The following is a 10453-nucleotide window of genomic DNA, read 5'->3' as shown; positions in this document are numbered from 1 at the left end:
CCAAGTTCTTGGATCGTGGACACAAGGCTTTAAAACACGTATCCAATTGGGAGCTCCAGTCGGGACGTAGCCGGTGGTCCAATGAGAAAATTTCTTTTCAAAAACGTATTATACAGGGTGTCTCATTTTAAATGATCCACGCAAATATTTCCCCCAAAATATGAAAGATACGGAAAAACGTTTCAAACGAAAGTTGTTTGGTTCGAAGGGGGACACAAGGTGGTGCCACTGACTTGACCTTGGATAGTTGTTTGAAGGTCACGTGAAGGTCATTAGGCTAAAGCCCGATCTACAGTGCGTTCTTTGTGTCTAGAAGCATTTTGTTTTACAGCCAATAAACACGTTTAAAAAATCTGTGCGTGTTCAACTGCATATTGCACGTTGCACAATCGTGTATTGTCGACAAATTTTTTAAGCATATCGATTTGCCTGCATAAAACAGAATGTTCCTCGTTGCGAAAAGCGAATTGTAGATTAGACTTAAATGTCAATCGAATGATATCTCTGTATTACTCAGCTGTCACTCGCGCGCCATTATTTCCCGACGCGGATGGAACGGTTAATCCCTCGTAGAAAAGGGAGAAAAGATCGGAGCCGACGAATTTTATGGATCGCAAAAATATCTAGGCCGGTTGCGTCGGCCGTGCCGACCGCCTTTGGGGTAAAAGTTTCGTTTTTCTCCTCGAGACAACCTTCACGCCAAATCACTGACGTTGCTCGCATAATCGGGCTCGTGCTATTTCAATAGATTCGCCGTTTATTTCGGGCTGACAGGCAGAAGGAAAAAGTATCGCATGTCATCAAGATATACATACGACTGTATGCGGTGATCAATGCATATTCGCGCGATGGCCAGTGAGTGATGCATCGCATAAATTCACAAAGTAGTATACCTATTTTAAGCCTCGAGTCACATTTAACGAGAGCTAAGAAAACGCTAAGGGGCATGTATAATTGTTTATTATCGCCGTAAATGCCGATAACATGTCTGAAAGTCACTTAGGTGTTGCACATGCGTTTTTCGCCCTTGCGGATAAATAGACCGAGTCGCCCGACACCGGTGTGCATTACCGCCGCGTCCGGACACCTTCGTCCTGGACGGAAGATCCCGGAAGAGGAACGTCTCGCTATCCGTCCGCGCGCCACGCGTACACGCACGCATCTGCGTCGTGTTTGGTGGTGGTCTCTTACCACCAATACCACCGCCGTCGATTGCCGCCGATTGCCGCCGCCGCCGATCGCCGCACGCGCGATGTCGCATTCCGCGGCCGCCGGTCGTACGCTACGTACGTACAAGTCCCGTCAAATGGAGTATCTGTTGCAAGTAAGTGGTAATCGCGGTCGTCCGGTCCCGATGGGTAGTAAGGTCGAGTCAAGTTCCGAGGGATCCTCAGGTGATTCCTCGTCGCGGAGAGGACCTCGCGCCTGCGGACTGCATCCCCGAGGGACTCCCGGGCGCTTTCGTTCGACGGGAAAGACCTCGCACCCCCGAGTCAGGGATTCCCGGGCGTTTTCGTTCGCCGGACGGCACCTGGGGCTCGATCGTGTCTCTTTTCCTCTAGCGTGAACTCGCGGAAGGTGAATAGTTTCGTTGAAGAATCCAGAGACACGGTAGTGTCTCGCGCCAAGCACAAGCATAGCGAATATTTCGCTATTCGTCAATGGAATCGTTCAACTTTCGCGAATTCGCGCGGATCTCGCGATCGGGCCCCTGATTTAAAAAGCCGTGGAAAAATCGGGGGGCCACGTCGACGCGGATATCGGAAAAGAGATAGAGAGAGAAAAGAAAACGCCGTTGCTACGACCCGTTACATACCCGCGTTCGTCGTTGGATAAAGTGTTAATTACGAGTTGTCCCTGACGCGAGGACTTGGAGCAGGACTTTGATCCTGGCGGACTCCGGCTGCGAAGTACCTGGACTGTATATGTACACTGTAACATTAATTCTCTGTAGACCCGCCTTTCGCTTTATCTCCCGCCTGCCCTTCCTGCGTGAGATAACGGCTATCTTTAGAAATCCAATTGGATTAAGTCGTTACGTTTCGTCGGCCGTCGTCCCGAAACGAAATACCCGCGGCAAACGTCCCGCCGGATCGAGCCCGGCACGAGGATTCGTGAAACCCAGAACCACTCGGGGGTCAATTCTGTATCTTGCAGCAAAGTGAAGATGCCAAAAGCGAGGCGGGTTTGTCTCTTTTTCAAGGGGGCAGAAAGAGACAAGGCTACTCACTTTTAGCATTTTCACTGTAGCGTAAGATACAGGATCGACCGCCTGGTCCCTCCAGAATTTCTCCTCCCCTTTGGATCGGTCCCTCCCTCCCGTGGGAGCTTTCCTTCGCCTCGAGCAGAAAAATGTACGCGAGAGAATTTTTTTACGCGGCGACTTATGCGAGAGCGCGTTAATCTGCCGTTATGTAAGCTGACGATAGGCGAACCCACACGCGGACTCGAGAGTGCGGCGTCACGTCGGGACGTTAATCGCGGTGCCGATCTCGTTGGCCGTTTAACCCCCGTCGATTTCGCGCGATCACTTGCATATCTTTCCACGAGTTCTCGAGAACGACGACTGTTCCCTCGGTCCCCGTGACGATCGCGTCCCGACGCGCGATTGTTCCCCCTGACAATGAGAGATACGGAGAAGTGTGAAACGGAAACGGAGCTCGGCGACAAATCCTGTCAGAGTATCCACGTGTCAAAATAGTAAATAAGCGTTTCGTGAGGCGGGACGTCTTGCTTCCGCGACGACCTTGCCGCGAAGGTCGGCAGATCTCATGTTAATGAAATCGCGCGTTCCGGTCAGGAAACACAGGGTGACCTTCAGTCGAGCCTCGCGAGAAACTCCTCTTTTTTTTTCTCTCCTGTCATCGTTGGAGTTTACGTAAGAAACGATCAAGTTCTGCTAAGTTTTCCGATGTTCCTCCCTCCTCCCGTCGCCCCCTCTCTCCCATCCGACAATTATTTGTTTTGCACGTCACGACGTACATTGTAACAACCGAGGCGAGGTAGCACGCGAGACGGCGGATCGCAGGAATGGTTTTCGACTTGGGTCCGGTTTAAACTTACAATTAGCTTAATTCGTTCTTTGTCGCTTTCCAATTGTTAAGCCTAATCTACTGTGCGCTCTCTGCATCTAGAAAGATTCTATTTTGTATAAGCAAATCGAACCGCTTAAAAAATTGGTCGACAATGTACGATTGTACAGTGTACAATTTATCCACTTGCGCAGATTTTTTGTAACGTATTTTATTGGCTACAAAATCGAATGTTGCTAGACGCAAAGAGCACATTGTAGATTAGGCTTAACTTTAGAAAGAGACCTGGATTGAACTAAAGCCAACGGCACGATACTATTTTTCCTACTGGATTGCTTACGAGAGCCATCCAAGATTTAGCCTTTATCTGATCTAGAACTGTGCTTCCCGATTGACTCTCGTAAGCAGTCCAGTAGGAAAAATAGTATCGTTGGCTTAAGATTAAAGTTAAGCGACGTTTGGTGAAACCGGGTCTTGGTTGTAACGTGTCGCTAGGCGGCTTCCCAAGTGGCGCGAGATATTTGGCTGATTATTTCTCCCTCACCACCTGTTATCATAAATGCTTGCAACGGCCGTCACTTAAATTAGGCATAATATTTCATTATTCGGCGGCTCCAAAGTCTCCTCTTTCCATGACCAATTCTCCTAATCTTTCCCGATACCGCAAGTAAACGTAACTAACGAATGTTATTTTAACCAGAGATAAAACTTTTAGTAGGAGATAAAATTCATGCGACGCGGACTCCGTTCCTCGGAATTATCTTATCACGTAGCTGTAAAAGGGTCAACGGGTTGGGAGAGGATCGAGAGAGGAGGAGGGGGCCATCGTTACACAAGTGTCCGTTGTTTCGTCGATTTTATTACAAATTTAACGATCCTCGACGCGCTAATGTGCCGGAAAAGGCGAATTAATTATTTTAACGCGCCAAGAGCGCCCGGCGTTTTCCTCGGCGATAGACCCATAGAGAGACTCATTTTGTTAAATGAAACAAAATTTAGTTGACTCAACTGAATTTCTTGTTTAGATCTGAGCAAACAAATCTTTCAGTTGATACAATAAAAAAAATTTAGTTGGAAAATTTGGTTGAGTGAATATGCGCAGAATCTTTTTATAATATTCAACTAAACGATTCAGTCAACAAAATGATTCAATCAAATTGTTTCGTTTTATTCAACAAAATGGGTCTCAGTGCAGTTTCACTTATTCTGCTGATTGTCGCGAAAGAACCGAAAGAACCGTCCCGGCCCGTGACGGGGTACCTTATATACAGGATAAGGAAGAAGTATGAAAATCCTTAAATTTTTCGAAAACTGTGCATTTTAGAAACACATGTTTGAGACAAAAGTTGTACGGTTTCAAGGGACATAAAATGGTATCATTGGTTTGACTTGGATAGCCGTTTAAAGGTTACATGAAGGTTATCTTGAATTTTTTAAACGGGAGAACCTCCATTTCTTATTATATCATCCTTTTCTACTAATTGATTGGAACAACTTTTGTCTGAAACATTTTTTTCTTTGTCTATTAATTTTTGAGATATTCAAAGAAAACTTGAGAGATATTCAAACAACTTTTTCAATATTCATCATACGATATCTCGATAACTGTTTATCGTGAGGAAAAATGATACTGGATTGTTTTACTTGATTTGGTGTCAAGAATATGCTGTTGCAATAGTACTTCAATTTTTATAAACATTTGTGTATACATGAAAACTCCAAGGAGATGCGTACACAAATGTTTACCAAAGTTGGAGTACTATTGCAACAGCATATTCTTGACACCGAATCAAGCCAAAAAGTCCTGTTGTAGAAGTTTAAAAAATATATAAGTAATTATTAATGTAACTATTGAATTATTATAGTTACTGCACTGAAAAAGAATTTGGTTGCATTGATTAGAAATCTGGTAGATTCAACCAGTCGTCTGTTAGAGAATGGACGAAACCAGAATTCTTTTTGGATTTACCAGATGTGTAGTGAAGTCTTTCAAACTTCTACATGGTTATGAAATATCGAGCCCTATCGTGATAACTAGAAATTCTGTTTGGTTTAATACGTAAATACGTTTTATCATACACGTCTTGTTGATACAATCAAAGCCTCTTTCTCAGTTTAGTTATCGAAAAAGTGTAACTGTTTGTGAGTTGTTACAGTTACAGATGGAGAGAAAGTAACGAAGTTAAGTTAAAGTTACCAAAACAGTAACTATAACTGTAGCTTCGTTACAAATAACGAGTTACTTCCCAACCCTGATTATAACTATTTATCGCATGTCTCGCCATCGATGCAAATCCGGCGCGGTTGTGTGCCGCGCTACTCTATGTTGCGGTAGGCGCATTTGAAAGTTAAACATTCAAATGAACGATTATATTATTCATCTCACGCATATTTACGCCGGTCTCATCCGCGGGGAAGGGGGGGAGGGGAGAGGGAGAGATAAAACCCAATTCCCTATCGGAGCATATTAGCTGGACTTTAAGTCAAGGTGAAACGAATTATCGCTCGTTCCGTTAGTCTCCTTCCTTCAATTTTGTTTTGGCTGGAAAGATCGAGGCCTCGTATTCGATCTTACTTCGAGTTCATCTTAAGTAATGTCTTAAGATGCCAATACGGCTCTGTGATTGGTTTATAACATGTCCGGTTGCACCAACGTCGCTTAACTGTAACTTTAGCTTAATTCACTCTTTGTCTCTTCCTAAGGGAAACAGTAGAAAGAGATGTAGAGCGAACCAAATTAAACTTCCGTCACGTTGGTGCAACCGGGCCTAAGACCGTACAGAGAATTTGTTCTTAAAATTTATCCTGAAAATCATGTAATCGTGGGACAACGTGGCATTTCAAAGAATTTTCTGAGACAAGTTGGTTTCTTCAAATTGCTAGTATCAATAATAAAAATTCAAAATTTAATTCGACCTCAGCTGGCCACATATATTAACATAACTTTCGCGACGTGCCGACCCTTATCAAGTGCGATCTAAGAATTAATATTGTACATATAAATTAGATGAGATGCACAAACGCAATTGCAGAGTATCGCAGAATAGTCAGTTTTAGGTCTACCTTGTTACGGAGTCAAGTCGATTACAATTTTATGAGTTTTGAAACTTTACCCATACATTTCCCTAGTAATTATACTTCGTATACATTTCACTAGTAGAATGTTTAGTAAAATTTCAAAACACTCTCATACAGTTCTTCAAAATGCCACATTGTCCCACGATTACATTATTTTCAGAGTAAATTTTAAGAGAAAATTCTCTCGGTGTACTTGACGGGCTCAAATATATGAACGGACTATGGATACCAGTCCGAGAGTCGCCCGAAGGAGACGAAGGGGTCAAACGTCAATTCTCGGATTATCTCGTTTGACGAGAAAGATCAACGCGATCGCGACACTGGGTCAGGGTCTACTGGCCGCTATCGTTTGCCTATACTTTGTTTATTTTTAGAAGATATCCGCTTACCTAGCCGCGATACGATGGAAGACAGATCGCGGGACACGTCACTTTCATTGAACGCAGTTCTAGAACGCGGAGCCAACTCTAAGAATCTTAAACCTGATCTACAAAGTGTGTTTTTTAGAAACAAAGAGACATTTTATTTTGCTGCTAGCAAATTAAAAAATTCGTGCAACTTGACAAGCTGTAATTGCACAATCGTACATTGTCGACAGATTCTTTCAAACATATTGATTTGCTTTATACGAAATAGAATGTGAAGAAGACTGCGCAAGCAGATTTCAGATATCTTAATGTCGGGTGTTGGTCATTAAAAAAAAATTTTTTTATCTTATAAACCATGGAACTACAAACGAAATGCTACCAGATTCCGTAAAAAGATTAAATTTCGAAAAGTCTGGTGCCAGGTTTCACATAGCCAAAGGCCAATGCGAGTCTAAGGCAGGTTGTGGATAGCCTTTCCTTGTAGTTTTAGTAAATTTTTTCGAAAAGTTCCACAATACGCGTTCTATCGCGTGACGTGGGCGAAATAGCGTTAGCAGCCGGTCGCGATAATTTTCGCCTCTCCGGAGTCGTTATCGTTATCGCGCGCGGCCATTCCCGTCAATTTAAATGTTCAACTTATTTCTTATATTTTTCCCCCAATAGTCCTCTCACTGTCTATTCATTCATCCCCTCGAAAAACCTCCCGGACGACGCAATCGCTCTCGCGCGCTTTTCGATTCGCGATGATTCGTCGCGGGTCACGAGAAAAAAAAGAGAGAGAAAGGAAAAAAAGAAAAACGTACTTCGTCTTCGCTCGTTGGCGACGCAGTTGATGATTGCAACCGATTTTTGCGCGATTGCGTTTCTACATGGGAATTTTGCCTCGACGAGGAAGATTTTAACGAGAACTTTTTGAGACGGCGGTCGGACACCCCGAGTCATCGCGCGCGTATACACGATTTATTAATTTTTTCTCTTTTTTTTCCTCTTCTATTTTTTTTTTTAATTGACCTTTACGGCTGCGGCCCCGAGAAACCATGCGCGATCTCCCGAATTGCGGCGAGCAACCCTCCGGATCGGACTGGGAGGACTTCGCGAAAAGGATAGGTAAAGGAAAAAAAGTCTCGGTCTAGTCTGTATCGCGGGGGTGAACTCCACAGGCCCGTGGTCACCAACGCAGCTCTTCAGATACACAGGCGTTCCGCGAGCGCACGAAGAGGGATGCGCGGGACGAGCTGCAGCGCGAGCTCGAGAAGCTGGAGGCGACCATCTGCGACAGCACGAAGGCGTTGTTCGGCCGGCAGTTCGCCGGCTTTCAGCACCTATTCGAGCGATTCCTGCAGGAGGAAGGCCCGTCCTTGGAGTGGGACCACATCCAGAAGCTGCCCGAAGATGCGGTGAGTCAAACCCGATAGCGCGGAAGCGGCGAGATTATCGCGAGAGGACATCTAGCCCTTCTCATTTCTTTCTTGGAAGAAATACAAACGATATCCTGTGCGGGTCTTTATCAAATCAAATTATGCCTCTTCTTCATAGGTCAAGGATTACAACTCTTTGCCATCGCCGGAGACGAACGAGGTGAAGGAGCTACTGGATAAGCTGGTCGTAGTCAAGTTAAACGGTGGTCTTGGAACGAGCATGGGATGCCACGGGCCGAAATCGGTTATCGCTGTACGAAATGGCCTCACGTTTCTTGATCTCACTGTTCAGCAAATCGAGGTACGGTAACAGTTTACTTTTATCATTTACATAATTAAATTTACATAAATTGATCAACCCTGAAATTGTAACGACTAATAATTGATAATGCGTTTCTATCGCAATAGCATCTGAATAAAACGTACAACGCTAACGTGCCACTCATACTGATGAACTCGTTCAACACGGACGACGATACGCAGCGCATAATTAGGAAGTACAAAGGAATCGATATAGATATCTACACTTTTAATCAGAGCTGTTATCCGCGCATAAACAGGGACTCCCTCCTCCCGATCGCCAAGCACTGTCAAATCGACGAGGACATAGAAGCGTAAGACGATTTTCATAAAGCCGCCACGAACGTTTCGTTTAACGTTGATGCAAAGTAACGTGCAATTTGTTAACAGCTGGTACCCACCCGGCCACGGAGACTTCTACGAGAGTTTCCAGAACTCTGGGTTACTTAAAAAGTTCATTCGCGAGGTAATGAGATCCCATTTTCGGCCTTCGCAACTAATAACCATGATTCGCTTAACGGAAACTCGGGTTCTTTCCAGGGCCGCGAATATTGTTTCATGTCGAACATAGACAATCTTGGTGCCACGGTGGATATTAAAATTTTGAAGTCGTTGTTGAGCAAGAGGCCGGAACCGCCGCTTGAATTTGTGATGGAAGTAACCGACAAAACGCGGGCGGACGTCAAGGTGCGTTTCGCGAGAACTGCGGAATTCGTCGTGGATCCCGCGCAGAGATCTTGATTGTATATTTTAATTTTTGCAGGGCGGTACACTCATAAAATACGAGGACAAACTTCGCCTCCTTGAAATAGCTCAGGTTCCCAAGGATCATATCGACGACTTCAAGTCCGTCAAGACATTCAAGTATTTCAACACCAACAACCTCTGGATTAAACTTAGTGGTGGGTACAACGTTTAGACTTGTCACGCCACACGCGTGCGATATAATAAAATATTCAAGCTGTGTTTAACACACGTCGCTCTTTAAACAGCCATTGAGCGAGTGCTCGAGCAGAAAGCGTTGAACTTGGAGATCATTGTGAACAACAAAACTTTCACCAATGGTCTAAATATAATACAACTTGAAACAGCTGTGGGAGCCGCTATGAAAGCATTCGAAGGAAGTGTTGGTAAGTTCGGAGAGATAACAGCCCTTTAATAAAATCGTTCTTTAGTCTGAATCCCTTATCTCTTCAGAGATCCCGCTCAATTCTGTATTATCTTACATTGCTTCTGTACACGATTGTACGTTATTAAGAAAATGTTTATTTCCTTGTTGCAGGTATAAATGTACCGCGCAGTAGATTCTTGCCGGTGAAAAAGACCTCTGATCTGATGCTGGTAATGAGTAATTTATATACGCTGCGCAACGGATCTCTCGTAATGAGCCCTCAAAGGATGTTCCCCACAACGCCTCTCATCAAATTGGGGGACAATCACTTTTCAAAAGTCAGTAGAATTGACGCTTACCGACGCTACTCTTCAGCATCGCCACAGCGATTCAGGTCTTGCTAAGCCCCTTTTCCCCTTTCTCGCAGGTAAAAGAGTTTCTCACCAGATTTCCAACAATACCGGATCTCCTCGAGTTGGACCACTTGACTGTGTCGGGCGACGTCACCTTCGGAAAGGGGGTGACGCTGAAAGGCACCGTCATCATAATCGCCAATCACGGGGAACGCATAGACCTGCCTTCTGGAACCGTTTTAGAAAATAAAATTGTGTCGGGCAATCTACGCATACTGGATCACTGAGCGCTAATGTAGGCGTTAGGCAAGGAAGTGTTTTTGTTTTTTTTAATTCGTCCCGCGGAGATCGCGCGAATGCCCGTGCTCTTCGGCAATCATGTCTTAGCTTAAATTAACTAGTCAAGCGATTCAATTGTATATATTCATAATATTATTTTAGAAAGGGCCGAAAATATATTTCTATAGAAATTATTTTATCGAATTGTGTATATAAGAGCTTGTATGAGAATTTAATCGTGAGATATCAAGAAAAGGAAATTTATAATACATTAAGTATACACTGTTGTGTAGGCGCGGCGGAAGCTTACATGTTATTCTATTACAATAAATAAATGCTCTTTTAAATCTCGCATATTCACTGCCAAGAAACCTCCCTCCGGTATGCTGAGCAGAGCGTAACGGGCGATTTAGAAAGCAGAAGCCGAGTGCGTCGGCCGGCAAAAATTACACCGCTGAGTCGAAATAACGGGAGCTAATTAAAATTATCCAACGTCAAATTCAGGTCGACTGTA

The 10453-nt window shown here is 44.2% G+C and overlaps 2 protein-coding genes across 4 annotated transcripts in view; one reads left to right on the top strand and one right to left on the bottom strand.

Moving 5' to 3' along the window:
- The window catches only part of LOC105564814 (m7GpppX diphosphatase), a 9638-nt gene extending 7682 nt beyond the window's left edge, over nt 1–1956 (bottom strand). Inside the window, exon 1 of one of the 2 annotated variants that reach the window (XM_012017508.1) lies at nt 1817–1956. In XM_012017508.1, coding sequence (XP_011872898.1) covers nt 1817–1941 — 125 coding nt within the window. In that variant the 5' untranslated portion in view covers nt 1942–1956. The remainder of the gene's footprint in view (nt 1–1816) is intronic. The other variant, XM_012017507.1, reaches the window with a different exon arrangement.
- Nucleotides 1–10286, top strand: part of LOC105564815 (UTP--glucose-1-phosphate uridylyltransferase) — a 13662-nt gene extending 3376 nt beyond the window's left edge. Inside the window, exons 1-10 of one of the 2 annotated variants that reach the window (XM_012017512.1) lie at nt 998–1324; nt 7639–7875; nt 8015–8197; nt 8305–8510; nt 8587–8662; nt 8737–8883; nt 8960–9098; nt 9189–9326; nt 9479–9645; nt 9735–10286. In XM_012017512.1, the coding sequence (XP_011872902.1) occupies nt 1013–1324; nt 7639–7875; nt 8015–8197; nt 8305–8510; nt 8587–8662; nt 8737–8883; nt 8960–9098; nt 9189–9326; nt 9479–9645; nt 9735–9947 (1818 nt within the window). In that variant the 5' untranslated portion in view covers nt 998–1012 and the 3' untranslated portion in view covers nt 9948–10286. Of the gene's footprint in view, nt 1–997; nt 1325–7638; nt 7876–8014; nt 8198–8304; nt 8511–8586; nt 8663–8736; nt 8884–8959; nt 9099–9188; nt 9327–9478; nt 9646–9734 lie in introns of those variants that run through there. The other variant, XM_012017513.1, reaches the window with a different exon arrangement.
- The last annotated feature ends 167 nt before the right edge of the window (nt 10287–10453 follow it).

This window comes from Vollenhovia emeryi, unplaced genomic scaffold (assembly GCF_000949405.1).
Source record: "Vollenhovia emeryi isolate VEMERY1.0 unplaced genomic scaffold, V.emery_V1.0 DF939159.1, whole genome shotgun sequence".
NCBI classification, from domain to species: domain Eukaryota; kingdom Metazoa; phylum Arthropoda; class Insecta; order Hymenoptera; family Formicidae; genus Vollenhovia; species Vollenhovia emeryi.
This window is presented reverse-complemented; position numbering and strand designations above follow the sequence as displayed.